This window comes from Camellia sinensis, unplaced genomic scaffold (genome assembly GCF_055761805.1).
Source record: "Camellia sinensis isolate YWXY unplaced genomic scaffold, ASM5576180v1 Unanchor3, whole genome shotgun sequence".
NCBI lineage: Eukaryota > Viridiplantae > Streptophyta > Magnoliopsida > Ericales > Theaceae > Camellia > Camellia sinensis.
In genome coordinates, this window is record NW_028129178.1 from 6,446,707 (window position 1) to 6,473,837 (window position 27,131).

General features: G+C 35.9%; 1 protein-coding gene across 2 annotated transcripts in view; it reads right to left on the reverse strand.

Moving 5' to 3' along the window:
* The window catches only part of LOC114285080 (uncharacterized), a 33,236-nt gene extending 12,724 nt beyond the window's left edge, over positions 1-20,512 (reverse strand). The window contains exons 1-8 of one of the 2 annotated variants that reach the window (XM_028228076.2): positions 20,336-20,512; positions 19,686-19,875; positions 19,528-19,602; positions 8,912-9,018; positions 8,339-8,399; positions 5,531-5,590; positions 5,363-5,437; positions 2,173-2,325 (exon numbers count right to left, since the gene is read on the reverse strand). In XM_028228076.2, coding sequence (XP_028083877.1) covers positions 2,173-2,325; positions 5,363-5,437; positions 5,531-5,590; positions 8,339-8,399; positions 8,912-9,018; positions 19,528-19,602; positions 19,686-19,875; positions 20,336-20,367 — 753 coding nt within the window. In that variant the 5' untranslated portion in view covers positions 20,368-20,512. The remainder of the gene's footprint in view (positions 1-2,172; positions 2,326-5,362; positions 5,438-5,530; positions 5,591-8,338; positions 8,400-8,911; positions 9,019-19,527; positions 19,603-19,685; positions 19,876-20,335) is intronic. The other variant, XM_028228077.2, reaches the window with a different exon arrangement.
* Between the last annotated feature and the right edge of the window lie 6,619 nt (positions 20,513-27,131).

Here is a 27,131-nt window from a genome sequence, read left to right on the forward strand (position 1 = left end):
CCCCCTCTCTCTCCCATATTTACAATCCTGGCTCCGCCCCTAGTGTGAAGGGAAGTCCTAAATCACCCGGGTACAAAGGGAATCTGCAATGTATAAGTGTGAGGCCAACCTTACTTCACAAGATAACTTTTGGGAGTGAGTTCTATCCAAGACTGTGTCACAATTTTGACACCCATTAACGAAAGTTGCTTCTATTTTCCTTTTTACGTTATAAAAAAATAAAAATAAAAATAAAAATCAAATTCAATTGAGAATATTAAATATTTTTGTTCTTATTTTCAATATATTTGTAAACCTTATTTAGTTGGACCCTTATCTATGTCTAGAATCACGCATACTTGTGTTTGATAACATTGATTTGTTTAACCTTGATTTAGAATTTTTCGTTCAATATAACATTAACATGTCCTTTATGCGAATTATATGACAATAAAAAATGCACCCAGTTAAGTTCCCCATTGGATTGGGGCCTCAGAGGGGGTAGAATAGATTTTAGTTTTTGTCTCCAGACATTTCCTTTGTGATTTTTTTAGATTTTTGCTTCTCTTATGTTTCAAAGTGTTTCTAATTCCAAGCTAACCAAAATGACACATTGAAATGAAATTTTAACGCTTGTGCAGTGTATATGAGCAAAATCCATTCATTTTCAGAGAATTAAGACGCAAATTTAATGAATATTCATCAGTAGGGAAACCGAAAATTTTAGACAACAAATATTAAAAAAGCTATAAGTTGGGTTAAACCCCATGTAAGTTGAGAAAGGTAATGTGAACAAAGCTGTGACTGACTACTGAGATATATATTCTATGGAGAGAGGGGACAACTGCTACTGAAACTATGGTATTTAGTCTATTAGTATCCGTTGCCCGTATTGACGTTCAATCATCGGTGCAATGCATTGCCCCAATTTTTGGAAGACAATAAATAGAAGATTCCAAGGCAAGACACTAGATTGGAATGTAGTACATTGTGGGTACTTGTATCAAGCTCAATACGTGGCAAGCCCCACAGATGCCACATCACCAAAACCCCACCCACGTGGCAGACCAATAAGGCACCACGTCGGGCATGTCGTATGTTTGATACATGGCGAGCCCTACGGGCGCCATGTGCCAAGGTAACCAAGACTATATGCTTAGCCTAAGCGGGAGCATATATACAAGCCCAAACATATCTAGATATGAAGAGTCCTGCAACAGGCAGCACCATGGCCCCGCAGAGCCCATGGTCCTTCATACCTCGCTCCGAGACCAAACAACAATACAATCAGCCCCCGGTTCACTTGGACTTGGACTGATAAACACTGGTCTCCTAAACATTGAAATAAGCTCCCCGCCCATTCTCCTACTTGGTCGCTTAGAAGCGAGCCCCTCTCCTAAACATTGTGATAAGCCCGCAGCCCATCCTCCTACTTGGTCGCCTGGAAGCGAGCCCTTGGCTCTCCTAAACACTAAGGTGGGCCCTAGCCCATTCACCTACTTGGATGCCTGGGTTGGGAGCAGGACCTTGGCACTACTGCTCGGGATCATCAGAGGATACTGGATTGGCGGCTGAGGTCATGGGATCGTCGAGATGGTTGTCTTATTGCTAAGACAACTCCATCTCGACCAGGCTTGGAGAAGAGGCAACAATGATTTTACGTTCATGTCATCCAATGCATATATGAAACGTTACTTTCCGCTTGCCATGAAACGTTGCTCTCTGCCTACCGTTGAGCCACAGACGGCAGAAGGGCTTATATCACTCCTGGCAGAGTTGAGGAGAACGAGCCACTTGTCCAACAGTTTGCTTGGGCTCCAATACTCCTGTGGCCTATATAACGTATCGTATATGCAACAAGAAACAACAACAATACAACCAAGTCTCATGCTTAAACACCCCCTTTCACTTCACATTAGTGTTCAAGTTCTATCACTGCCAACCTCTCCCTCTCCAAGCTTGCCTTGATCTCCTCCTCTCCACCTCTGGTGATCTCAGGCTATTGAAGTGCCCGCCATCTTCTCGGACTACCTCTAACCACACCTCTCACCCACATACATCTACTTAGTTTGTAACAAAGAGAGGGGGAAGGGAAAAAAAAAAAAAAAGAGAGAGAGAAAAAAGTACATTTAGATTTCAAGAAAAAAGAGAAAGAAATACTGTGATACAATTACACTAATGAATATATCAAACCTTTGTTTTGTTTGTCTGTTCAGAACCAGTGTCCGTTCTCAAAGATGATATATCACTAGAACTGCAATCTTGTGCTGGCTTTTCACTAGGAAATGCTGCCCCACCATCTGCATTTAGAAGTACACAGTAGCAGTGATCTGTATCTGTCAATACCTGTCAAATAAAAATTCCAGATGATAAATGAAAAAATGCATGAATGAGTACTTAATTCAAACATGTAAATATATAGATTTCAATCTTGAGCTCATTTCTTTGTAGCCTTGAAAGGAGACACTTGAATAACTTAGGACTCATGTCTTCATAATGAATATAAAAACTTTGTGGTTAGTAAAATGAACCAAATAAATGTGATGGACTCCCAACAAATTTTTAAAAGGAAAAGGCCTTAAATATGCCAGATCGGCCACAATCAGAAGAGCATAGAAGTTATAAAACCTCTTTGTCATGACATCCACCAGTTCAAGTGGTATGAAATCCTTTTTATTTTTCCTTTTATTTCATATTCTCTTTTAGAATTTGCATATCAATAACCTATGAAGCATGGATACTCCAAAAATGGGCAGTGTATGAGTATCGGATATGGATACGCGTCCAATACGTTGAGATATGTATTGGATACGGCAAAAGAGTAACCAATTTTTTTATTTTTTTTGAATTTCGGATACGTTTTAGATATGCAAGGATACATTAGAAATACGTTCCGGATACTTTTGGGATACGGTGGAGCAAAAAAGGTGAAATTTTTTGTGGGTCAAAATGTAAATAATGCAAACTTAAATTAAAAAACACAAATCAATCAAATCCCTCAATCCATATACAAATCATAAACCAGAAAATAGGTAAAAAAGACCCTAACCTATCCTTCTTCTTTCTCGGTCATCGAAGAAAAGAAGCAAATTTGGCAAGGAAGGAAGCAAATCTATTAAGGAAGGAAGAATTTTAGTTGCCCAATCTCGTCTCCATCTCAATTGACCACAACGAACACCGTCTATCTCACTCTTCTCACTCTCTCTCTCTCTGAATAACTTTCTCATCTCAGCTTAATTATCAAAAAAAAAAAAAAAAGACTTTCTCATCTCAGCTTGAGATCTCAGGGAAAACTGGTACGAAGGAAACTCCATCAACATCTACCACACGAAAAACTCAAAGATGGAAGTTAAAATGTTCATTTCAAAGCCCTACAAATTTATTAAATTGTTCTAATTGATTTGGGAAAATATTACCAATTGATTTGGGAATATGTTACTAAGCCCACAAGCCAACACATTACAAATTTATTTTCTTTGCACACACGTTAGAGAAGATCTTGCCATTCAATTCAAGAACAAGTTGTCAAATCCTTGAGTCAAAATTCTTGAATAGAAAAATCAGAAGATCATTCTCTTGTACAAGTCCTCCAGAGATTGCACTTGTTTTTCTTTAAATTAATATATTCAAAATTGTCATTCTATTTTTCTGTTTATTTTGTAGACAAGAAAAATTTGAGAAATGGAGTAAGGTTGCGTAAATCTTGCTCTCCCTAAAACCTACTCTAATAGGAGCCTTATGTACTAGGTTGCCATTTTTTTATTTTGCAGACAAAAAATTTGTGTGTAGACATGCGATGGTTCAACTCACATTTTTCTTATTTGATAACTAAGAACTATGGTTCAGCTCAAACCCCAGCACATAAACAATATATCATCTTTATGCACAACATATCAAAATTTTGAAAGGCCTTACCGAGGCTCACCTCAAGGTGAGGCTGTGGCAAAATGCATCAAGACTTCGATTTTGGTTATTCTCCCCAAAGGCTTGTGCATCACAGTTTGAGGCATGCGCCTTGTACTCCTTTTACGCATAATCACGTGAGGAATATGCATATGAAGAGCTTGTCTTAGGCTCTTTTTAACTTAGTCTAGTAGATGTTTTAAATAATATATACTTAGTCTAGTAGATGGTTTAAACTGTTAAGTTACCAATTTTCCCAAAAGCCTAAGCTGATAGGAAATGGGACCAACAATGTATATCAAGCTATTTAACACCCCTCCTCATATGCAACCCCGTCTTGCACATGGAGAGACAAACATAGAACCAAACAGAACAAGAACCAAACAACCAAATAAAGAGGAAAAAACCCAAACGGGTACACAATACCAAATGCTAACGGAGAGACTTGAACCCAAGACCTCTCTCAACCAGATCTCTGATACCATGTAAAGTAATCAATTTTCCCAAAAGCCTAAGTTGTTAGGAATGGGCCCAACAATGTATTTCAAGCTACGTAACATAAACAATATATATATATACTTTACAACTATATTTCATAGGAAAAATTAAGTAGATAACCAATCAAGAAAAAATACATAGTTAATGCTCAAGTGAGAAGCTCGATCACTAAAGCTAAGAATGTCGATTTACTTTCAATGAGAGCAATCTTCCTTCTCTGCATTGCAACTTCCAACATCTTGAGAAGAAAAATATTTACACATTCATATTTAATTTTTTTCCAATTTTTTAAAATATTTAATTTATTTACTAAATAAAATTTAAAATTCAAAATGCATACACCTCGACATCTCAAGGCTTACACACTTTGCCTCACGATGGGTAAAACACCTGATGTTACACATTTGCCTTAAAATTTTTGCAAAAGATGCACCAACGAAACAAATTTTAAACATAAATTCTATTTGTCTTGCCTCCTTGTAATCTCTTTGAGTACTAAAGAGACCTAACATTCTTCCACAACACAACCCTATCCCGCCTCAATAAAATATTTATAAATAAAAATAAAAAGGAAATATTAATTTCATAAAGTAGATATGAGAAGAAAATCAAAGTTGTCTGCTATAGGCCGTCTATTCAACCAGGGTATGTTGCATATCATTAGACCATGCAGGGTGATATAGTTTACAAAAGATGACACTGTTTGGTTCAGCCGTTAATCTCTGCTCAAGAGAAGTGCTTCCATTCTCTTCAACATGTGCAAATGAGAATTTCATGTAGACCTTGGTTCCTTCTATTTAATGGACTAGAATAGACTTGCATGAAACAGTGTTAATACTCTAAAAATCATCCTCTGGTGAAGCCATCAAGGTTCTAATTGATACAACTTTAGATGCACAATGAGAAGAACAAACACATAGGAAGCTAAAAGCACCATATACCACAATCTTCTATCATTGCATATAATGGATAAACATATTACCACTGCATCAAAAGTAGAATCAAAGTCATCAACTGCAAAACATATATCTGGATATGCAGGTGTTGTTTCTACTTCCTGGATACATCGCATTTACTGTGTCAGATTAAAAACAAGAAGAAATTAAAACATATACAAGGAATCCTGGTCTTGTTAATACCAGAAACTTACCTTTGTCGAGTCCAAATGAAAATCAACTCGACTTGGTGATGCATAAACAGTCTTTACAACCTAAGAGATAAAGCCATGGAACATCCTTAAAACAATGCCTTAAACGCACTGAGATTAGCTTTCAAGTTTATCAAGAAATTCAAAGAAAACAATGTGACATAGACAATGATGGAGTTGACGTTGCTAGACATTGGATGTAGTGATAAAATGGTAAAAAAAAATAAAAATAAAAATAAACTAAAAGATGATAACATGTTCATGTTTTTCATTTTAATTTATATTATTTTTTTACAGATGGACAGAGGACTCATGGAGTAGTATATGGGCATGAATGAAGACAAAAATCCATTGTGTGTTTGGATGTTTGCATTTTGCTTCAATAATCGTAAAGTGGACAATCGTATATGTTTTGTATCTTAAATATTGGTACCAATTTGGACTTTCTTTTTGTTTAATGCATTCATATTAATATTTTGGATAGTTAAATCAAATGTGTACAGGCTACGGTTTTAGTTCAATTAAAAAGACTTTGTTTTGTAAAAGTAACAAAATCTGTTAAATAAGGGTAATAAACTGATACAGAAGAAGCGTGAGAACAAAAAGGATGATAGGCAGTACAAATTTGGAAATTTTTTAAAAGATATTTTATTTTCAGGATGATCCGTCACAGTACTAAATCACATAGACATTGATATATTGTCAATTTGTCATAGTTAGTATTAGTACTTTTCCTTGCAGAAGAAATCCACAAGCAACATCCACAAGATATGAACAATATATTTCCTTTTTTTAATTTCTTCTTTATTTCCTTAGGGGGTGTTGGGAGGTTAAATAGATGGCATGATTGAAAGTCAAGATTTGATCAGACACCCGCTCCTCACCCTTACAGTTGACTGCTTCTAGGACTTGAAGTACTCGAAAGTTTGAAACTCCCCTGATGAGGTGCAATCTAGGTACCACTGAGTCACAAAGCCTGCAACTCAAACAAATTTCTTCCTACAGCAAGACCACTCTCTCTGGCTATGTTGGCAAAAGAAAGATCAAAACTGCAACTCAAGCTCATCTTTCTTTTCTTTCTTTCTTTCTTTCTTTTTTTTAAAATAATAATATTTCCAATTAAATATTCCTGGTTATAAATTTATAGGGCTTCATTTAAAAGATCTTTATAAGGCTTGCTCCTTACAAAGATTTTTTTGGTCAATAAATGCTAAAACAGCATCAATGCATGCAGAGAATGCAATCAAACTTTATTCATCATGACGTAATCTCACAAATCTAAACAGATTAGTGTTCAGATCAAATAACATGTTTGTAACCTATTACTAAGTACAGCATGTAAAAAAAAGAGTAAACTGTAAAAGGGATTTATTAATAATAGTATGGGGGCGAGCAAGGGATTGGAGTTTGGCTACAATGAAAATAAAATTCAGCTCCTATAGGATCTTATATCTTGATTGTAGAAACCCCAGCCATGTATACGAACCACAGAAAGGAGGCATGCACATTGCATCTTACAAGTCAATCACAAAAAACTTCTTCAAGCCACAAAAACCGAGTATTAATGGAGAAGACTTAAACAAGCTCGATGACAGATTCCTCTCTAATTTAAGTTACAAATGGTCCCTCTAGTCTAGGCCTCTTTATCAATAATGTACATTCTTTGAAAAATTTGCTAGATGATGGAGTGGATAGATGCTCATTTCATAGGCATTGAAGATAGTCCATGGACCACAAAGATGAAAGAGGCTACAAATAGTGCCAATCAGGAGTAGTGAAGTTGCACAGCACTTATAAACACTTTGGAGAGAATTTAAACTATATTCTAAGAGAAGTTACTGAACTTAAAAACATTAAATTATAGAACATTTATGTATCCCCCTCTTACTCTTTATTAACTTGTGATTAGTTGTAGAAAGATGACTGAAAGGTTTTGTTGTATAAAGATGTTTAACCAGCTGCATAAATGAGGAGGAATGTCAATCCATACACAAATGCTATAAAGCACCGACACTTCAAAACAAGTGTCGTATCCGTGTTGGACACACGGACACTTCGGGGACACGTATCTTATTTAATTAATTTATTTTCAAGGGACACACCGGGAACACTTCGGGAACACACTAGGGACATGCCAAGTTTTCTTTTCCCACATTTTATTTGAGTGATTTTGATGAATGTTAAATGTCTATTTTTTTTTCTTAAATTTAAATACTTAATAGATCATCCATAAAAAAAAGATATAAGTGTTAATTTAAAAGTGTTTTTTTTCTTTTTTTTTTTATAAAAAAAAAATATAGAATTTGAGTTAGTTTTTGTTAATATTGATTGTTTGTGGATGTAATATTAATCTAGATAGCAAATAAAAATATATGACAACATATTTTATTGCCGTATCTCCGCCATGTCCATGTCCCTATTTTTTTTAAATCGCCATGTCCCGTGTCTATATCCGTGTCCGCATCCATATCCGTGTCTGTGTTTCTTAGCACAAATGTAATCAGTGTGTCATCATTTTAGTTGTAGCTTTCTTCTTGTGTAGCCTAGATTTCCTGCTACACGTTGGAGCAAATGATTCACACTAACAGAAGCTTTTTTATTTTATTTTTTCTTATGATGGTAACAAAAGCTTGTTTATACAGATTGAACACATTTGTAAACACTAGAAAACAAAATGTTGAGAGATTGCTCAATATACACACTTTCTTTTTATTTTTGTTTTTGGTCTTGACACATACACACACACTTCTCATATCGGGTAACTTTAGACATCTTTTTTAAGGATAAAAATTTTAAGTTAATTGCAGATACCTTGTATATAGAAGACAATGGTGCATCTTCGCCAGACTGGTGATTTCTAAGGACCTGATGACTAGAAAAAATAATGAAATTTAGAAGAATAAGAAAATGGAAACTATTGCACACCAAAAAAAAAAAAAAAATAGAGACAACCCTTAATCATAAAGTTCTGCAGCACAAGCAATCTTTCTGATGACGCAAAATAAGCAAACTGGAATCAGCATGCCAAGACACCAGAAATGAAGCAAGTTTAGCATCATCTTCCACAGAATCCTAGATGTTTATGATTATTCAGCATCCTTCTCATCAATCAAAAATACCATTGACTGAGACATGAATTTTTTCCACAAGGATTCTAAACCCTCAAACCAAAACCAAAGGAACGGTCATGACAAAATTCTCTATATTTTAAAAGATTCCCAACTTTAACTGCACCTACCTCTTCCATTTAAGAATGAAGGTAAACAAAAATACACATCAAAAGAAAAAAATGTGTTTGTACCAAAAAAAAAAAAAAAAAATGAGAAAAGGCTTTTGTAGTCGGAACAATTACATGATGCAACCAAAAACGAAAAGGAGACTTACCTGCAAATTGCTACAGTTACACTGAACGAAGTGTGAGCAATCAAGTTCAAGTAAAATGAGCGCCTCCAATCCACATCTACTGAATTCTTATCGACTAAATCATTAAACTGGTAGAAACGAATATAAGGTCATGGTCTTAAATGAACAGTCAAAATATCCAGACAATTAATATAAAGTTTGCTCTTTCATTGCAGATATATAAGGAAGACAAAATGTTACATGGTTTTAAATGTCCTAAAAGTTCCATTAATTAATCTCATTTTCAGAGTGGCATAAATTCAATCCAAAACCAAACATTTTCTTTTGCTAACTAGAAGTTCAATATCAAAGCTAGCAATATAATCATCACGCAAGGCTGTCATTTAAAATTTTATTTCCAGATTGATGCACTATTTTCAACCAACTTATCAAGTAAAAAAAATAAAATAAAATAAAAAATAAATTATTAAATACTATAATAAAAAAATTTGAAAAATATAAAACCAAAGGTGCAGAAAGCAGACATACAAGCACTAAGAGCTTATAATATTTGAGTAAGGAACTAGGCAGATGAGAGACAGCTGACATCATAGAATAATAAAGAGATTTACCTACAAATTATAAACTTTGTTACTAATCAAGGTATCACTATAATTAAAAGAAATCCTAAGCTTTAGGCCAACTGTAATTTTTCAAAATGAACCAAAATGCAAACAAAATCTAAAAACATGAATTTTCCATTGAAAATTAGTAGAGGTTTGAATAAAAGGAATAAGAGAAGAAGTAAGGGAAGAAAAGAGCATAAAACAAATTAGGGGTTTGGTCTGAGAGATCATTGACTCATCCCAATACCCATATTTATAAAATATAATTTCGTCAAATTAGTACTCTTCACCCTAAAACAATAATGAAATTAGCAAGATAAAACTCCTTTCAAGTTGGAGCATAGATATCTCTAATGGCCAACTTGCAAACAATGGGTGAAACTGTGAAAGACTTTACTTCTAAATCCTTTGATGAATATATTGCCATGAGATCTTCACATTGGCATCTACAAACATGGCACCGCATGTCAACCTTATAAGGTGGTACGCAAGCCTATGATGCAACTCCATATGCTCCCATTTGGGGTCAAGCCACATCAACCAAGGATAGCACACAGTGCCGTAGCTCTAGGCTTAAGGAGATGAGACACCTGTCACATGGCATATAGCACCCCCCAATTTGGCTAAGGATTCTCTACTTGAGTGTACTGCCTCTCTCATGCTCAACATGCTCAAAGTCCCCTCAGTCTAGGCAAGCAGCCAGACCAAGTGTGTTCCAACTCCAAAATTGTGTGCTCTCCCTTCAAACAAGCGCCTTCTCCATAATGCGTGCTCAGTCTACTTGGCTCGCATAAATAGCCCCACCGAGACACCCTGATCTCATTTATACTTAGTTCCAAGAATGAAATCCTAATAACAACTATCTACACTGGGAGCAAGCTCTAGCTACCTCCGACTGAGACCACTAGAGAACTTGTGGCTTGGAGGTTAGAGTTAAGGAATTGTCAGGGTTGCTTAGCCTGCCTCTCTCGGGGCAGCCCTGCCTTCACCAGTCTTAGAGAGAGATGGAAAAGCACAAGAAGACAAGCTATTGACTAAGACATCACACCTAATAAGGAAACTCTCCTATGCAGCCCCCAAACTTAACATACCTACCCTCCGGTATCTTATGATACAACCCTCAAGGCCTAATCATGGTGCATAAGGTAGTTGAAAAACCTCCCGATTGCCAAACCAAAGAGGTTGAGCCATCAATCAAGGACTGAGCTGTCCCCTGGCTTGACCATCCTATATAAGGGAACTTTCTCCATGCATGCAGAGCAACCTATCATCATCATCTTTTTTATCTTCGACAAGAAGAAAATATTTCCATCTGCTGCCACTCCTCTCTCTCCTTGACAACCTTAGCAGCTTAGATTCAACCAAAATTTTTTTATTTCCTCCCCCTCCAATGTCCACTGAGTCATCTCAGTGCCCATTATCTTCCCAAAAGGTCCCACCAAGTCACATTAACTCCAACACCCATGTGAGAAATAATTGACTCATCCCAGTACCTATGTATTTGTATCAAATAATAATCCCAAAATTAAAATAGTACGCTTCGTCGTAAAACAAAATAATAAAACTAACGAGAAAACAAATTTAAATCCCATTTGTCCTCAACTAAGTGCTTAACTTGTAATTAAATATATGAACCAACATTTCAGATGTTAAAATAAAATTAGCAATGTACTTCTCTATACATCCTAATTATATATGGGATATATAAATTGCAACAATGACCTAGAATACAGCATTAGATATACTAACAAGGTTCTAAAATTAGACTAAGAGGGGCAGTACTAGACTTGTTGTCTGTATAAACGTGAAGATTTTCATTTCAAGTGATAGTGAGAAGATTGAGAAGAACAAAAGAACTTCCTCTGAAACTTAGAGCAATGTCAAAACAGACATTATTGCATTCAAAGCATGACAAAAAGAACAATCAGATGTGGAGTGAAGCTAGAAACCAATTGAAGATTAGTAATTAAAAATGGCACATCAACATGTAACAAGAACATCAAACATTATTGGTACTCATTAATCCAGGGTGCTAGGAGGGGTAAGATAGAAGACAAACCTAACCTCTGCTATTATTAGGCAAAGAATTCTCACACTTGGCAAATAAGCACATATTATTTCATTATTAAAGGCACTTTTCTGGTGGTTTGATTTCATTTAATATCCTGTGGTTTCTTAAACAATAATATAAAAAATGCATCATCTCTATTTATAACCCAAATATCATGTTATAATGGTACTTAGGGTTGCAAATGAATCGAGTTGTCGTGAATAACACTGACCTTCAAATGAGCCAAGCCTGATCACTATGTAACATAGACATAGATATGAGATACAAACACTACAAAGACACGACACAAATATGTTGATGCAAGAAATCTATAAAAAAATAAAAATAAAAATAAAAATAAAAAAAAAGACACAACATGACAACATGTTAATATGTTGTGAATATTTTGTGTATCTTTCATAAGAAAAACATGTAATATAATTTACTATTTGTATATTTCTACTTAAAATTGCAAATAGTATTTCCAAAAATATTAAATATATTGCATACTCTAATTGCTTGCTTTCTTACTGCCTTAGTTTATTAATGTATTCTTTAGTGTCAAAGTGATCCATCACATACTTCACTTCATGTTGTTCATGAATGTCAAACACTGTCATATTCAAATATTCACCAAACAGGCCATGCCCAAAAGGGTCTGAAAAGTGTCATCGAAGTTTCCAAAATTACAGATTTTTTATTTTTTTAAATAGGGCACATTGAAGAAGTATCACACACGTTTTAAAGATTTACAGAGAAGTGTCAGTGTCTAACATGGACACAACTCTTCCCTAGAAGTGTCCATGCTACTTAGTTTGAGCATGATTTTCAAACTTGATAATCAAATGAGTTTAGGTTAGTTATGGTTGGCTCCTTTAATTAGTCAATAGCATGTCCCAGATTAATGGCATCAAGCCATTTAATGTTATTAATACTTTTAAGAACTGTGTCTGACATAATATCTTCACTATTAGTATTTCATGGTAATATAAAATCTTTGATAAAATTACTCCCTCCATCCCAAATTGACGCCATAAAAATATATTATTTTTAAGTTCTCATTTTCCTTGTCAAACAAACAATTTGGGATGGAGGGAGTAATAAGTATGGAAATAAGTCCTAGATGCTAGTAGAATACCAAAAGCTGTTGTTTTTGCGTTTCTTCATTAGTGAACTTCTTGGGCACTGGTTCACTTGCATTGTTTCCTGTCATCTCCTTATTTATTTGTTAATTCATGTATTTCCTCTTAATATAGTTTAAATTCACAAGATCTAATGCTTTTCTGGTCCAATTTTTGTTAAAATTCATAAAAGATGCATACAAGGTTTCCTTGGGTATAGGGTTAGTTGATTTCTCATATGTTATCTTTGTTTTTCTTCTTTAATGTAAATGAGCTATATCAAGCCAACCTTAGGTTCACTTGAACAAAGGTGAAAGTGAGCTTAAACCAAGTTTAAGCCAAGCTTACCCATTTTCCTTCAAGCTCAAACACCATTCCACTTGTGCTGAGCAAAGCCCAAACAACTAAATATTTGGATAGTCCCTGCTCGTTTGAGCCCGCAATGAAACTTGTTTTTGTCTCACCTAAGAGAGAGAGAGACTTTACCTAACATCAAATTCCTCTAGAACTAGAAAAAACCAAAATTTTTATTGAAGTTTCAAACAGTGGATAACAAAAGGATTTTCTATATATGTTTATACATGGAGCACAAGATCAAAAGTAGTTGCTCGGATCAAAGCTTGTAGTTCCAATGCTTTCATTTGCAGACAACTGTTTTAAGTAAATATAGGTCCATGTGCAACACAAGCCCAGCTCCCATTTTCTATTCATGTCATTCTGTGAAGCATTCTTGTTGGCACCATAAATTAACTTCTCTTCAAGTGATGGATTGTAGGAAAAGTTTGGGATAGGGAATCTAAAGAGAATAATAGTCGAATTGAACAAGTACCCATAAACAAAGTATGTAAGTACAGTCAAGTTCCATTATCAACAATAAAGCTTAGGCCTCGTTTGGGAATGTGAATTATGTAGTTTATATTATTCATTAAGGATAGTTTAGTACTTTAGATTATTAGGGATTATTAGGGTTTCGTTTATATATTTTGTAATTCGTTTGATTAATCAATATACACAAGTTTTGTCATATGTTATCATGGTATCAGAGCAAGGTTACAAACAGTAGCATACCTCGCAGGTCATCATCGACCATCGCAGCTCTGTCTCTCATCGCACATCGCAGCTCTCTCTCCTTCTATCGCAAGGCCATCGCAGCTCTGTCTCTCTCTTCGTAAGGCCATCACAGCTCTGTCTCTTTCTTCGCAAGGTCGTCATCGAAACCCTAGGAAGCTTCCAGCGCTGGTCCCTGGTTCATTCGGAGACCTAGGTTGGGTATCTCGCTGATCTTCTCTCTATTTCGACCTAGCTCTTGTAAACGGTGAACCTCCATCACTGCTCTCTGGTGTATAGGTTGCTGTGGTTATGAGAAGAGTGCATTGCTACTCTTGACAGGTCATTCATCTCTCTCTCTTCTCTGCTGCCTTTCACTCTGTTTTGCATGTACTGTAGTTTGGGTATACAATATGGCTGATGATAAATTGCAAGCTATTACTACTAAATTAGATGGTACCAATTATTCTTATTGGTCTCATGTGATGAAAAATTTTATAATGGGTAAAGGTATGTGGAATTATGTTATTGGTACGACTATTAGACCTGTGGAATCTCAAGAAACTGAGGCCGATGTTGCTAAATGGGATAAGGAAAATGCACAAATTCTTACTTGGTTTCATAATTCAGTTCAAACTACCATTGGTATGAATTTTTCCAAGTATTCTACTTCTAAACAAGTTTGGGACTATTTGAAGACTATGTACCTTGAGTCTAACTTTGCAAAGCAGTATGAACTTGAGATGTCTATTCGCAGTGCTAGTCAGAAAGATAAGTCCATTCAGGAGTTCTACAATGAGATGACTACTTATTGGGATCAGCTTGCTTTGATGGAACCGTCCGATTTGCAGTTACTTGACAGTTATATCAAGTATCGGGAGAAACAACATCTTGTTCAATTTCTCATGGCCCTTCGTGATCAATTTGAGCCACTTCGGGGAGCTATTCTTCATCAGTCTCCCTTGCCTTCTGTGGATGGTGCTGTCCGTGAGCTTATTGCGGAAGAAACTCGGTTTAAGGTGGCTCATGGTACTCCTGCTTCCCAGTCAGTTTTTGCCACTCCTCCGCTTTTGCCCACCCCATCTTCTCATTTATTTCAAGTTACTGGTAAGCCCAAGCCTCGGGTTTCCATGGATGAGTGCAGCTTCTGTCATCAAAAAGGCCATTGGAAACATGCATGTCCTAAACTTTTGCAGCCCAAGGGTCGTTCATCTGGTTCACCATTCGCTAAGCCGACATTTTCAGGATCTCGCTCATCTGCCGCCTTTTCTGCACCAGTTTCTGAGAATGATTCATCTTCCAATATGCAGTCTATGTTTGAGCAGTTCAAGTCTTTCATGGTGGTCAATCCAAATCTTTCGTCCCAAGCCTCCGCTATGACTACCACTCAATTCGGTTTGTCTGGTTCATCCTCTTCAGGTAATATCCATACTTCGTGGATCTTTGATTCTGGTTGTTCACATCATATGACCCCTGTTGCATCTCTCCTCAGTAATTGTGTCTCTCCTTCTTCTTCTATCACTATTGCTACTGCTAATGGTTCTTCTATGCCTGTACACTCTGTTGGTTCTATTTCCTGCTCCCATTTGTCTCTTTCTCCTGTATTTTATGTGCCTCACCTCTCACTCAGTCTTATTTCTATTAGTCAATTATCTGATTCCGGTTTTGATGTTGTCTTCTCTTCTTCTCATTGTGTTGTACAGGACCGGGTATCCAAGAGGCAGATTGGGATCGGGCGTAGAGTTAGAGAACTATATATCTTGGAGAGCTTGCATGTTCCTCTAGAAGTGTCTTCTACTGCATTGTCTTCTTTTTGTTTAAACAATAAGTCATCTTTGTTTTATATTTGGCATTCTAGGTTAGGTCATCTGTCGAGTGATCGGTTGAGGATGTTAGTTAGGTCTGGACATTTAGGCAATTTTCCCATTAGTGATATTTCTGAGTGTCGTGGTTGTAAACTGGCTAAAATGTCTGCTCTTCCTTTTAATAAAAGTAGTTCTATTTCATCTTCTCCTTTTCAATTGGTCCATACTGATGTTTGGGGTCCTTCCCCTATAGTTACCAAAGGTGGTTCACAATATTATGTAGCTTTTGTGGATGATTACAGTCGGTTTACTTGGGTTTATTTGATGACTCGAAAATCTGATTTTTACAAAATATATTCTAATTTTCACTCCATGATTCGCACTCAATTTTCTACCACCATTAAAATTCTTCGTTCTGATTTGGGGGGTGAGTATTACTTGTCTGAGTTTGAGGAGTATTTAGCTACTCATGGAACTATTCATCAGTCTTCATGTTCTGACACTCCTGCACAAAATGGTCGAGCTGAGCGCAAACATCGCCATCTCCTTGATACAGCTCGCTCTTTGTTGCTCTCATCTTTTGTCCCTTCTGTTTTCTGGGGAGAAGCTGTGCTCACTGCTGCATATCTTCTCAATCGGACGCCTACTCCTCTTCTCTCAGGCTCATCTCCGTATGAGCGTCTTTTTGGTGTTACTCCCAATTATTCTCTTCTTCGTATTTTTGGTTCTGCATGCTTTGTGCTTCTTCCTAAACGGGCGCGCTCCAAGCTTAGTTCTCGTTGTGTCCTATGTGTCTTTTTAGGGTATGGCATTAATCAGAAAGGTTATCGGTGCTATGATCCTGCCACCAAAAAGCTATATGTGTCTAGGCATGTCACTTTTTTAGAAAAACTACCCTACTATACTATACCTTCCACCCCTGTTCCTATTACTAAGGATGAATTGGTTCATGTTGACCCATTTCCTCCTAATGTTTCTCCTGATGAGTTTGTTTCTGACCTTGAGGTCTCTACTTTGCCTCTTACTAGCACTTCTAATACCTCTCCAGCTACCTCATCTCCAGCTCCCGCTTCTCCTGCTCCCACTTCTCCTGCTTCTCTTATTGTTTATCAACGCCGCAAAGCACTTCCGAGCTCACCTGTCTCTAGCTCTACTGTCCCTCCAGCTGTTTCTTTGGATCCCGCTCCTTCTGCACATCGCTTCCCAAAGCGAGATCGTCATCCTCCGAACTGGTATGGTTTTGGTAATACATGTTTTTCCCTTTCCTATCAGTCTTTTCTTTCTTGTCTTCATACATATTTTGAGCCCAGGTCTTACAAGGAAGCTTGTCATGATCCCAATTGGATTGCTGCCATGAATGATGAGTTAACTGCTTTGGCTAACACTCAGACTTGGGATTTGGTTCCATTACCTGCTGACAAGAATGTTGTAGGCTGTAAATGGGTCTATAAGGTCAAAACCCTTTCTGATGGGTCTTTGGAACGGTACAAAGCTCGTCTAGTTGCCCAAGGCTTTTCTCAGGAGTATGGAATTGATTACGATGAGACTTTTGCCCCCGTTGCCAAGATGACTACTGTTCGTACTCTTATCTCTGTTGCTGCTGCCCATCATTGGCCCTTGTTTCAACTAGATGTCAAAAATGCTTTTCTGAATGGGCATCTTGCTGAAGAAGTGTATATGCGCCCTCCACCGGGTCTCTCTCACCCTCCTGGTGTTGTTTGTCGTCTTCGCCGTGCTCTATATGGTCTCAAGCAGTCTCCTCGTGCTTGGTATGAGCGATTTCACTCTGTTGCCCTTCAGCTTGGTTTTCGCCCTAGTCATCATGATTGCGCTCTCTTTGTTCGACGCACTTCTGTTGGGCTTATTCTCCTTCTCTTATATGTGGATGATATGATCATCACTGGCTCTGATTACAGTACTATTGAGGAGGTTAAGCATCAGTTGTTTCAGGAGTTCGAGATGAAGGATTTGGGATTTCTTCGGTATTTTCTTGGTATTGAGGTTGCTACTTCTCCTACTGGTTATCTTCTCTCTCAGACTAAATATGCCCGTGATATTCTTTCTCGTGCCAATCTCACTGATGAGAAAATTGTTGACACTCCTCTTGCGTTGCATGCTAAGTTTTCTGCTTCTGATGGCGTTCCTCTTGAGGATCCCACTTTGTATCGCGAGTTGGTTGGGTGCCTTGTTTATCTCACCGTTACTCGTCCGGATATCTCCTATGCTGTGCACATTCTCAGTCAGTTTGTTTCTGCTCCTCGTTCCACACACTGGGCTGCCTTACTTCGTACTTTGCGCTACCTTCGTGGCACTTTGTTGCAATGTTTGCTGTTATCTGCCTCTTCGGACTTGACTCTCCGTGCCTATGCTGACGCTGATTGGGCAGGTGACATCTCTGATCGCAAATCCACTTCTGGTCTTTGTGTTTTCCTTGGCGATTCCCTTATATCCTGGAAGAGTAAGAAACAATCTGTTGTTGCTCGTTCCACTGCTGAGGCTGAGTATCGTGCCATGGCTTATGCTACTTCCGAGATCGTTTGGCTTCGCTGGCTTCTTTCTGATATGGGTGTCTCTCTTTCTGATCCGACTCCGTTGTATTGTGATAATCAGAGTGCTGTCCAGATTGCCCATAATTCAGTCTTTCATGAGCGGACAAAGCATGTTGAAATAGATTGTCACTTTGTCAGACAGCATCTTCAGGCTGGCACTATTACTCTCCCTTTTGTTCCCTCATCTCTTCAGTTGGCCGTTTTTTTATGAAGACTCATACTGTTGCTCGTTTTCGTTTTCTTCTTGGCAAACTTTCGATGCTTTCTGCGCTCGCATCCTCAGTTTGAAGGGGGGTGTGAATTATGTAGTTTATATTATTCATTAAGGATAGTTTAGTACTTTAGATTATTAGGGATTATTAGGGTTTCGTTTATATATTTTGTAATTCGTTTGATTAATCAATATACACAAGTTTTGTCATCTGTTATCAGGGAACAGGCTAATTTAGTAACTTTTTGGCTATTTGGCTAAGATATGAGCTAAAAAAAACTAGTATGTTTGGGATGACTTTTTGGCTTTTTACGAAAAGATGTGCAAAAAGTAGAGAGAAAAGAGAATCTTTGACTTTTTGGTATGGGTTGTTGGCTTTTTGGTTTTTTTTAGTGACTTTTTGACTTTTTGGCTAAAAAAGCCACTTGCCAAACGAGGCCTTAGTAATGTTTCTCAACACATGATGCTGAAAAGTAACAAAAACGGGAATCAATTGGATGAAATCCTTTCCGCTTGTCTCATATTGATGACGTCCAACAAATTAAATAATTGGCAGTAGAATGAAGTGCAAGCCCCATTCAAATAAAACATCTTTGAATATAAGAGATTAGAGAAGAACCATGCAGTTAAGAAAATAACAAATTTTGAGATTTTGCAGTACTTGCCAAGTTTTTTAGATATCCATTATTTATAAATCTAATAGTGAAACACCTTAAGCATTCAAACCATAGTTACTCAAACCATGGGGAAAAAAGGTTAGGTTAGTTTCTTTCAAAAGTTAGTTTGCAAATTAATCCATGAGGAATTGGTCGTCTTGAGTTACATGTACTTTATGCAGCCTTAGTGAGAACATTTTGGCAACCCATTCTTTCTTTGCCAAATTACCTACTTCTCCCTGTGCTTTCAGTAAGAGGGCCATAATAAGGCTATTGTGGGTATCCTATTTCTCCATGTATTTTCAATGAGAGAACTATAACAATTTATGTACTTGGAAGCAATTTATGAAAAACATATCTCATTGTGATACCTACTTTGAGAAGACATATATGCATTTTGAGTCATGCAAGGCTAGTGTCATGCACACACCACGAGAGAAATAAAAAAGAGGGATAATATTGCAATTTAATTAGACTACGAAGAATTCTAAAACATGTATACAATCATATCCTGTAAGTAGTTAAGCAATTAATACAGGAGTTCATTCCAGCATACAGGGTAACCCTTGAATTAGTATACATGCTGCTGTTACCTTAGGTGCCCACCTGCGCACAAAGTAAGGAGAGTTGCCTTCCATATTATCACTGAAACCATGTCCATGCAAGCTCTGGAACAACATAATTCAATCAAGGATAGACAAAAAAGTCATTTTACAGTGAAACAACGTGCCGAAAAGAAAGAAGGGCATACCATTTTCCGAACAAAGAATACAAGGTCATCATCCTGGCGACCCCTCGACTCCCTACCACAAATGAAATACAAATCCATGACATCATGCCAAAAGCGTGGATCTGTTTCAACATCTGAAGCATCTTCATCATCTACATTGGTCTTCCCTAACAACTTTGAGTGCTTCTTCACCATACTCAACAGCTCATACCTGTCAAACCAACAGTTCGCTCAAAAAAAAAATATTACAAAAATAAAAAAATCAAAACATATAGAATAGAAATAAGACCATCAAAATCATCCCTGAGCTGAACTTCCACATTCGAATTCAAAGTTGAACAATTATTCAACAGAATGTTTTCTGAACATAGTAAACCTACAGAGATCAAGTTAATCTTTTCTTTTTTTTTTTAAACTAAACAAGGAAATTAGGGTTAATAGTAAAGCGCATTGCATGGAGGATCAATTTAATCATAGACACAATTGTTGGCATAATCAAATTTATGAATGCAATAAGTTGAACAATATCGATTTAGTGCCTAATAGTTATTCAATTGATTTCGAATTCAATGTAATAAACCGTCATTTGATTGAAAGACCAAAATTGCAATTTACATACGAAATTAAACTGAATGAAATCGAGAACGAATCGAAATGAATTGGAAGACTACCTAGTAGGAGTTTCTTCTCTATCACCGAACATGTCTTCTTGGCCTCTTGCTCCTCTTTCTTTCCAATTCAATATTGGGGGGTTTCAGTGATCAAAATCTCCAATTTTAGGGTTTAAAAGCCCAAGAACTGACGAGAAAGACGACAAAGGTTTCTGCTAGGCCAACCGTCAGACCCTTGGAAGGGGAGTTTTTTTTTTTTTTTTTTTTTTTTTTTTTTTTTTTTTTAATATTCAAAAAAAAAAATTAATTTAAAGAATTGACAAACTTTTTAAATTATTTAGGAAATTAACCTACTTTTTAAAATCACATTTTTAAAATGCGATTTTAAATTAAAATTGCGTTTTTAACATGTAATTTTAACTTGAAATTGCATGTTGAAAATGTAATTTTATGATGACATACACTATTATCGTGGCAAATTGAAATTGTATTTTCAACATACGATTTCAAATGAAATTGTATCTTCAACATGCGATTTCATCAGTCATGCAATTTCAATTGTTAGGTACTCGTGACTTGTGTTTGAAATTGTTAGTTACAACATAGCTACTTCAAGTTGCTATAAATATATACTAGTATGTAAAAACTAACTTAGTTGTATCCACAGATTGTTATAAGATTATATATAATAATTCACTATGAGATACACTGTCAGTGACTTATATACCGCAATAGGTCGCCATTGGGTTTCAAATAATGATTTTGAATATCTATTAAACCCTAATCTTCGTTACACAATAGCCACTGTGAATACCATGAGAGCAGAGTGGCAATATCGGTCTACTTAGACGAATATTCTTCAGGAGTTGTGTGAAGAAAAAGAATATTCGAATGCCTTGTAGGAGGTCGAAGAACATGCCCATTGATACTCTGCAATTTCTACAAAGAGCGCTACATAGCATTCGTGAAGAAGTTAACAGAATGTCGATGCGTTTAAATCGTTATCACTTTTGTCAACTCACAATTGAGCGCGTTGAACATGGGTTAATGCATGAAGCATAATTTTACTTGAATGCAAGTACGGAGGAACAAGTATTATTCGATGTTGAGATGTCAAATGAGGAATACAAATAATAAAATTCCTTTGTAATAATCCTTCAGTCGAGTTATAATATTTTGAATATAATCGTAACTATTCTATCTGTATGTTATGAAATCCTTTTATATTATTTTATGAGTTTCAATATATGTCTACATAATGTTCGTATAACTTAAAGCCATAGTATTTGATCGATATTGACTCCATATATTTAATAAAATTTTATATTACATAAACAACTTAAAGTACTAAATACTTAATATAGGGATTAAACACATAATATAGCACTAAAAAAAAAAGTACATCAACATACACAATAACAATTTAGAAATGACATAACAAACAAACATTTTCTTAAATAGAAGTTGTCTAATTCTTCATTCTTCATCTGACATGTAGTAGTCGAAGAGATATTTTTCGTTGTTTAGGACATTGTTGCGCTCGATTTTAGTCAATTGTTAATTGCTTGCCTCTGCTATTTTGGTGGCCAATTGAAGCATGAAATGTCGACATCTACACATCAACATTCTATTGTTCTCATTTTTTATTTTGTTAAGCGTTTTTTCTTAGTTGCCCACATTTTGTCTAGACATGGTTAATGAACGACGATGAGGTACTTTTGCCCCTAAATTACATAAATCATTAAATAATCTCTCTTGCTCTGCTACCCTAAAAGGCCATTCCGCTCGAATACCAGCATAATAATCCTTTGGACTTGAGTATGTTTTGCTCTTATATTCATAAGTGAATGGAGATAGTAGCCAAGTGAATGATGACATGAACTGCCTGAGCTTTTGGAAGACATTGTTGATATAGAATATTAGACTCAAGATATACAACTAATGTTATGTTTTCATATATCATAGTTAGGGTAGCGCTATTTATAGACACATATAAGAGATTAATATTTAGTGGCTCATTTGAAATCTTATGTTGATAATACAATTTCAATTGTTACACTTTTATATTTCTTGTATAGAGAAATTAAATAATAAAAGAAAAACCCCTTACAATTTGATATTGATAAGAATTCAATGTTACCAATGAAGTCACATATTGATAATATGATTTCAGAGTTTCAGACAGAATTATCATGAAGATTCAATTTCACACAAAACTACTACACATAGTGTACTTTGAAATCACTGAAGCAATTCACGGGTAACAATTGTAAAGCAACAAGTTAGCTTTGCAAACAGTGTATTTTAAAGTCTCTAGTGTAAGTTAGGGGGATGTCCTGAAATCGTATGTTGAAAATACAATTTCAATTGAAGTACCATGTTTAAAATACAACTTCACTTGAAATTGCATTTTCAAAATGTGATTTCACCTGCCAGGTAATATCAATTGTTAGCTACTCATGACTTGCTACAATGATTCCAAAGTATGGTGTTTGCAATTGTTAGTTACCCATGACTTGTTTTTTGTTGTCTATATAAAACATATATACTCATTGAATCATAACAACTTAATTTACATATAACTATATCCAAGTTCCATACATATGGATACAAATAGTTATCGTAAACAATCACCCAATCTAGATTATGCAGATGGCTACTTGATTCTTTCAGAGACCGATGTTGTTACATGGATAGGTTCCCGCTATATAGTTTAGAACGTTTGCAGGACTACGATTGTACTCCTTTCAAAAATAAATACATGGCTAGATATGCAGGAGTTTCAACTGCCTTGTTTGCAGAACGAGTCAAATATGAACACCATTCTACACTAGTTCTGACTTAAACATTGAAATCAGATTCTCAACATATGACTTCATTAGTAATATGTAAGATTCTTGTCAATGTCAAATCATGAGGGTTTTTCTTTTATTATTTAATTTCTCTGTAAAAGAAATATAAAAATGTTTAAAAAAAATTATATATGTGTAATTTTTATTTATATGGCATTTTTTATGTTAGTTTAAATCTCATTTTGAACATGTAAGATCATTGCGAAATTGGATTTTGAACATGTAATTTCAATTCTCACCCGTGACTTATTACAACAATTTCAAATTACACTTATTAATAGCTTTGCGTGAAACTGAATCTTTATGGTAGTCATTCTGATCTATTTTGACTCAAACCTTCAAATTAGATTTTCAACATGTGAACAAATAGTACACTATTTGTATATAGGTGAAATGAAATTTTCGTGATAGCCATTTTATTATAGTTTTGACCTAAACACTAAAATCAAATGCTCAACAGTGACTTCATTGGTAATATGCAAGATTCTTGTCAATATCAAATCATGAGAGTTTTTCTTTTACTATTTAATTTCTTTGTAAAAGAAATAGAAAATGTAAAAAAAAAATTATGTATGCGTAATTTTTATTTATATGAAATTTTGTATGCCAGTTTAAATCTCATTTTGAACATGCAAGATCATTGTGAAATTGGATTTTGAACATGCGATTCAATTTTCACCCATGACTTACTACACCAATTTCAAATTACACTTATCAATAGCTTTGCGTGAAACTGAATCTTTATGGCAATCATTCTGACCTAGTTCTGACTCAAACCTTCAAATTAGATTCTTTATATATGAACAAATAGTACACACTATTTATATTACTTGAAATTAAATTTTCGTGATAGCTATTCTGCTCTAATTCTGAGTTAAATACTGAAATTAGATTTCCAACATATGACTTCATTGGTAACATCCAAGATTCTTATCAATGTCAAATCGTAAGGATTTTTCTTTTATTACTTATATAACTCTCCAAAACAATGGTGAACCAAAACATGCCAAACTCAAACTCTTCAGCTATTTAATTTTCCATAATTTCAACATTTTCCTTCTACCAACACTGTATTTCAACATTTCAAGAGACAACTTTCACGAATCTTTTTCATGAACATTACATTGGTAGAATATTCATTTAACGAAAAATCATTTATTTTTATTTTTTGTATATATATATATATATATATTTATTTTTTGTATACATTCTTCAATAATGTTTTGTGTTCGATGATTTTATTTTTATTTTTATTTTTAATTTTTAATTTTTTTCAGTTTCAGTGGCAGGAAAACGATACAATCTTGCAATATACTATAATAGTGGAATAATTAATGATGAGTGTGGAATTGCATATGAGGCTCTTGATCCAAAATGGGTACGAGTTAATCGAAATATTTCGTTTATCGATTTTTGCAATCATTTAATCAATGCTACAAGGATAGACCACAATGGTGGGAATGTCCTGATTACATATATATTTCCATCTAGAAGTTACCTCATGCTGTCTATTACAAATTACTTGAGATCACAGATGACGATGGTGTCGAGGGTATATCTGATATAATTGACTCAACTCCTGCTTACAACATTGCCAAGTTATATATCACTGTGGAATCCATCAATGTTTTTCTTTATACAAATGTTAATGTTAATGTGCAAGTAGGTGCAAGTGAATAGACACCCATGGATGTGTATTTCTCAATTAATACACATGACCATCACTTCGAGCCTACTTACTTTGCATTAACCGATCATGACTCCTATGGTGATCATTTGGAACCTACTTATCGGCGTTGACTCTGATGGGGTAGAAGATATTCAACCACGGTCCACCAATGAATTGTGTACAACAACCACATATACTGTACAAGAAATGATTGCAAATGACATCCACATCCCATTGGTTGATGGTTTAGACCTTGAAGACGACGATGCTGATGACGGAGTTGGTTTATCAATTGAAGGGGGACAGATTGACATACCTACTTTTCATCAAGCCCCATCTCCAATGTTTACTAAGGATACATGGTCAAATGTTGATGATCCCTCCATACCGTTGGCAGTTGATGTCACTGGTATATGGGATACAACAAAGGAGTTAAGCAAAAGGTTATTATTTCAAAACAAGGAAGACTTGCAAATTGCAGTAAACCGTTATAACATGATAAGAAACACTTACCATGTAGTGGTGGAGTCAACAATAGACTTGTGGAAATTGCATTGCAAAAATGGGTGCGAGTGGAAGCTATAGCGATCCCGGTTGTCCCTTTACTGTTCTGTTGTATTCCGGACTCGGTTCCGTGAAGTTAGTAGTTGTATCTATCTTGTTGTCATCCTTTAATTCCGCTTGATTGAGTTTTAGGATGTATTGGGCAGAGTTGTTACAGGTTGGTTAGGATTTGGTTTCAATTCTTTGTTGCCCAGTTTTCTAGAGGTCCGCTCGAGCGGGTCTTCTTGCGCTCGAGCGGAGATTGCACGCTCCCAGTATTTTGGTGCTCTGCAGAACTTCTGCAAGCATGTTTTTCACGCTTGAGCAGGTTTCTTTGCGCTCTAGCGGTGGCGTTCGAGCGGGTACTCTAGCACTCGAGCGAGTAGTACCCTTTTGGTGTAAGTTCTGGGAGGGGGAAATCTACGCTCGAGCGGACTGGTTTTCGTGCTCGAGCGGATGTGCTTTATTCTTGTGTCTTGGCGCTCGAGCGAGTCTTCTTGTGCTCGAGCGTACCTAGTTTTTTGTTCTTGACGCTCGAGCATTGTGTTCTTCGCTCGAGCGGGAATGTCGTATATCAGTTGGCAGCTGGGCGTTTCAAATTCACTTTTTACTTTCTCTCTCTCTCTCTCTCTTACTTTCTAAAAAGACATTTGAGAGTTCCTCTCTCTAGAAACTCCCTTCTCTCTAGGGTTTGATCTAGTTAGAGTGTTTCCTTCTCCTTCGGCCTTTGTAAAAGTTGGGTTGATCGTCGAGGGCTACACATTGATCCGAGAATATTGAGTTTTGGAGCACGTTGAGTTTCTTCACCTTCTTTCCTTGAGCTCCGAATTTGAGGTAGGGATTCCTACTCACTCTTATGGGTTTTAACCTAGATGTTGAGCTTATTGTTTAAATGGTTGATTTTGGGACTTAGGGTTTCAAAATGTGTTAAAGAGGGTTTTGTGATTTTGGGCTCATAATATGTATTTTGGGTTTCAAAATGATGATATAGTTGTTGGTTGGTGATATTTGAACCTTTGAGTTGATATTGAGAGTTGGGGGTAGAAGTCCTAATTTGTTGTTTAAAATTAATTGGTATAATTAATTTGGGAAAATTGTAGCTATATGGAATTGAGTTGGAAATAATAAAATTGGTTCATTAAATGGTAGAATAGTGGAGTTAGATTTATTAATCGCTCATTTTTGAAAACATTGATATTTTATCTGTTGGAGCTTTTATTATCTGTTTAGAAATAATTGCTTGGGCTACTGGTGGAGGGTAGTTTTGATTGTTGTAGACAATGCATGATGATTAGACAAACTAAAACTAATCAATTGGATATGTCATAGAGTATGACGGTTGATAGAATACATTAACGTTATGTATTGATTGATTGTGTATATGACCTTTGTGTATATACGTTGTGTATGTGTGGGAGGAGATAGGGGATGTACTCTACGGTTTAGGGGAAGATAGGGGATGGACCTCTAAACCGGATGTTGTTTGGGCGGAGATAGGGGATGGACTCCACTGATACAGCTCATATGCTTGCCAGATAATGTGTTGATATAGCTCATATGCTTATCTTTGGAAGTGTTGATAGAACTCATATGCTTATCATTGGAAGTGTTGATATAGCTAATATGCATATCTGTTGAAATGTGGATACAGCTTGTATGCTTATCTGTTGAGATGTTGATACAACCAATATGTTTATCTATTGTAAAATGGGAAATGTTTAATATGAGTCACTGTCTCATATAAGTGGTTGGCCAGGTTCTGAGCCGTTGATGTAGGTTGTGAAATTGATAA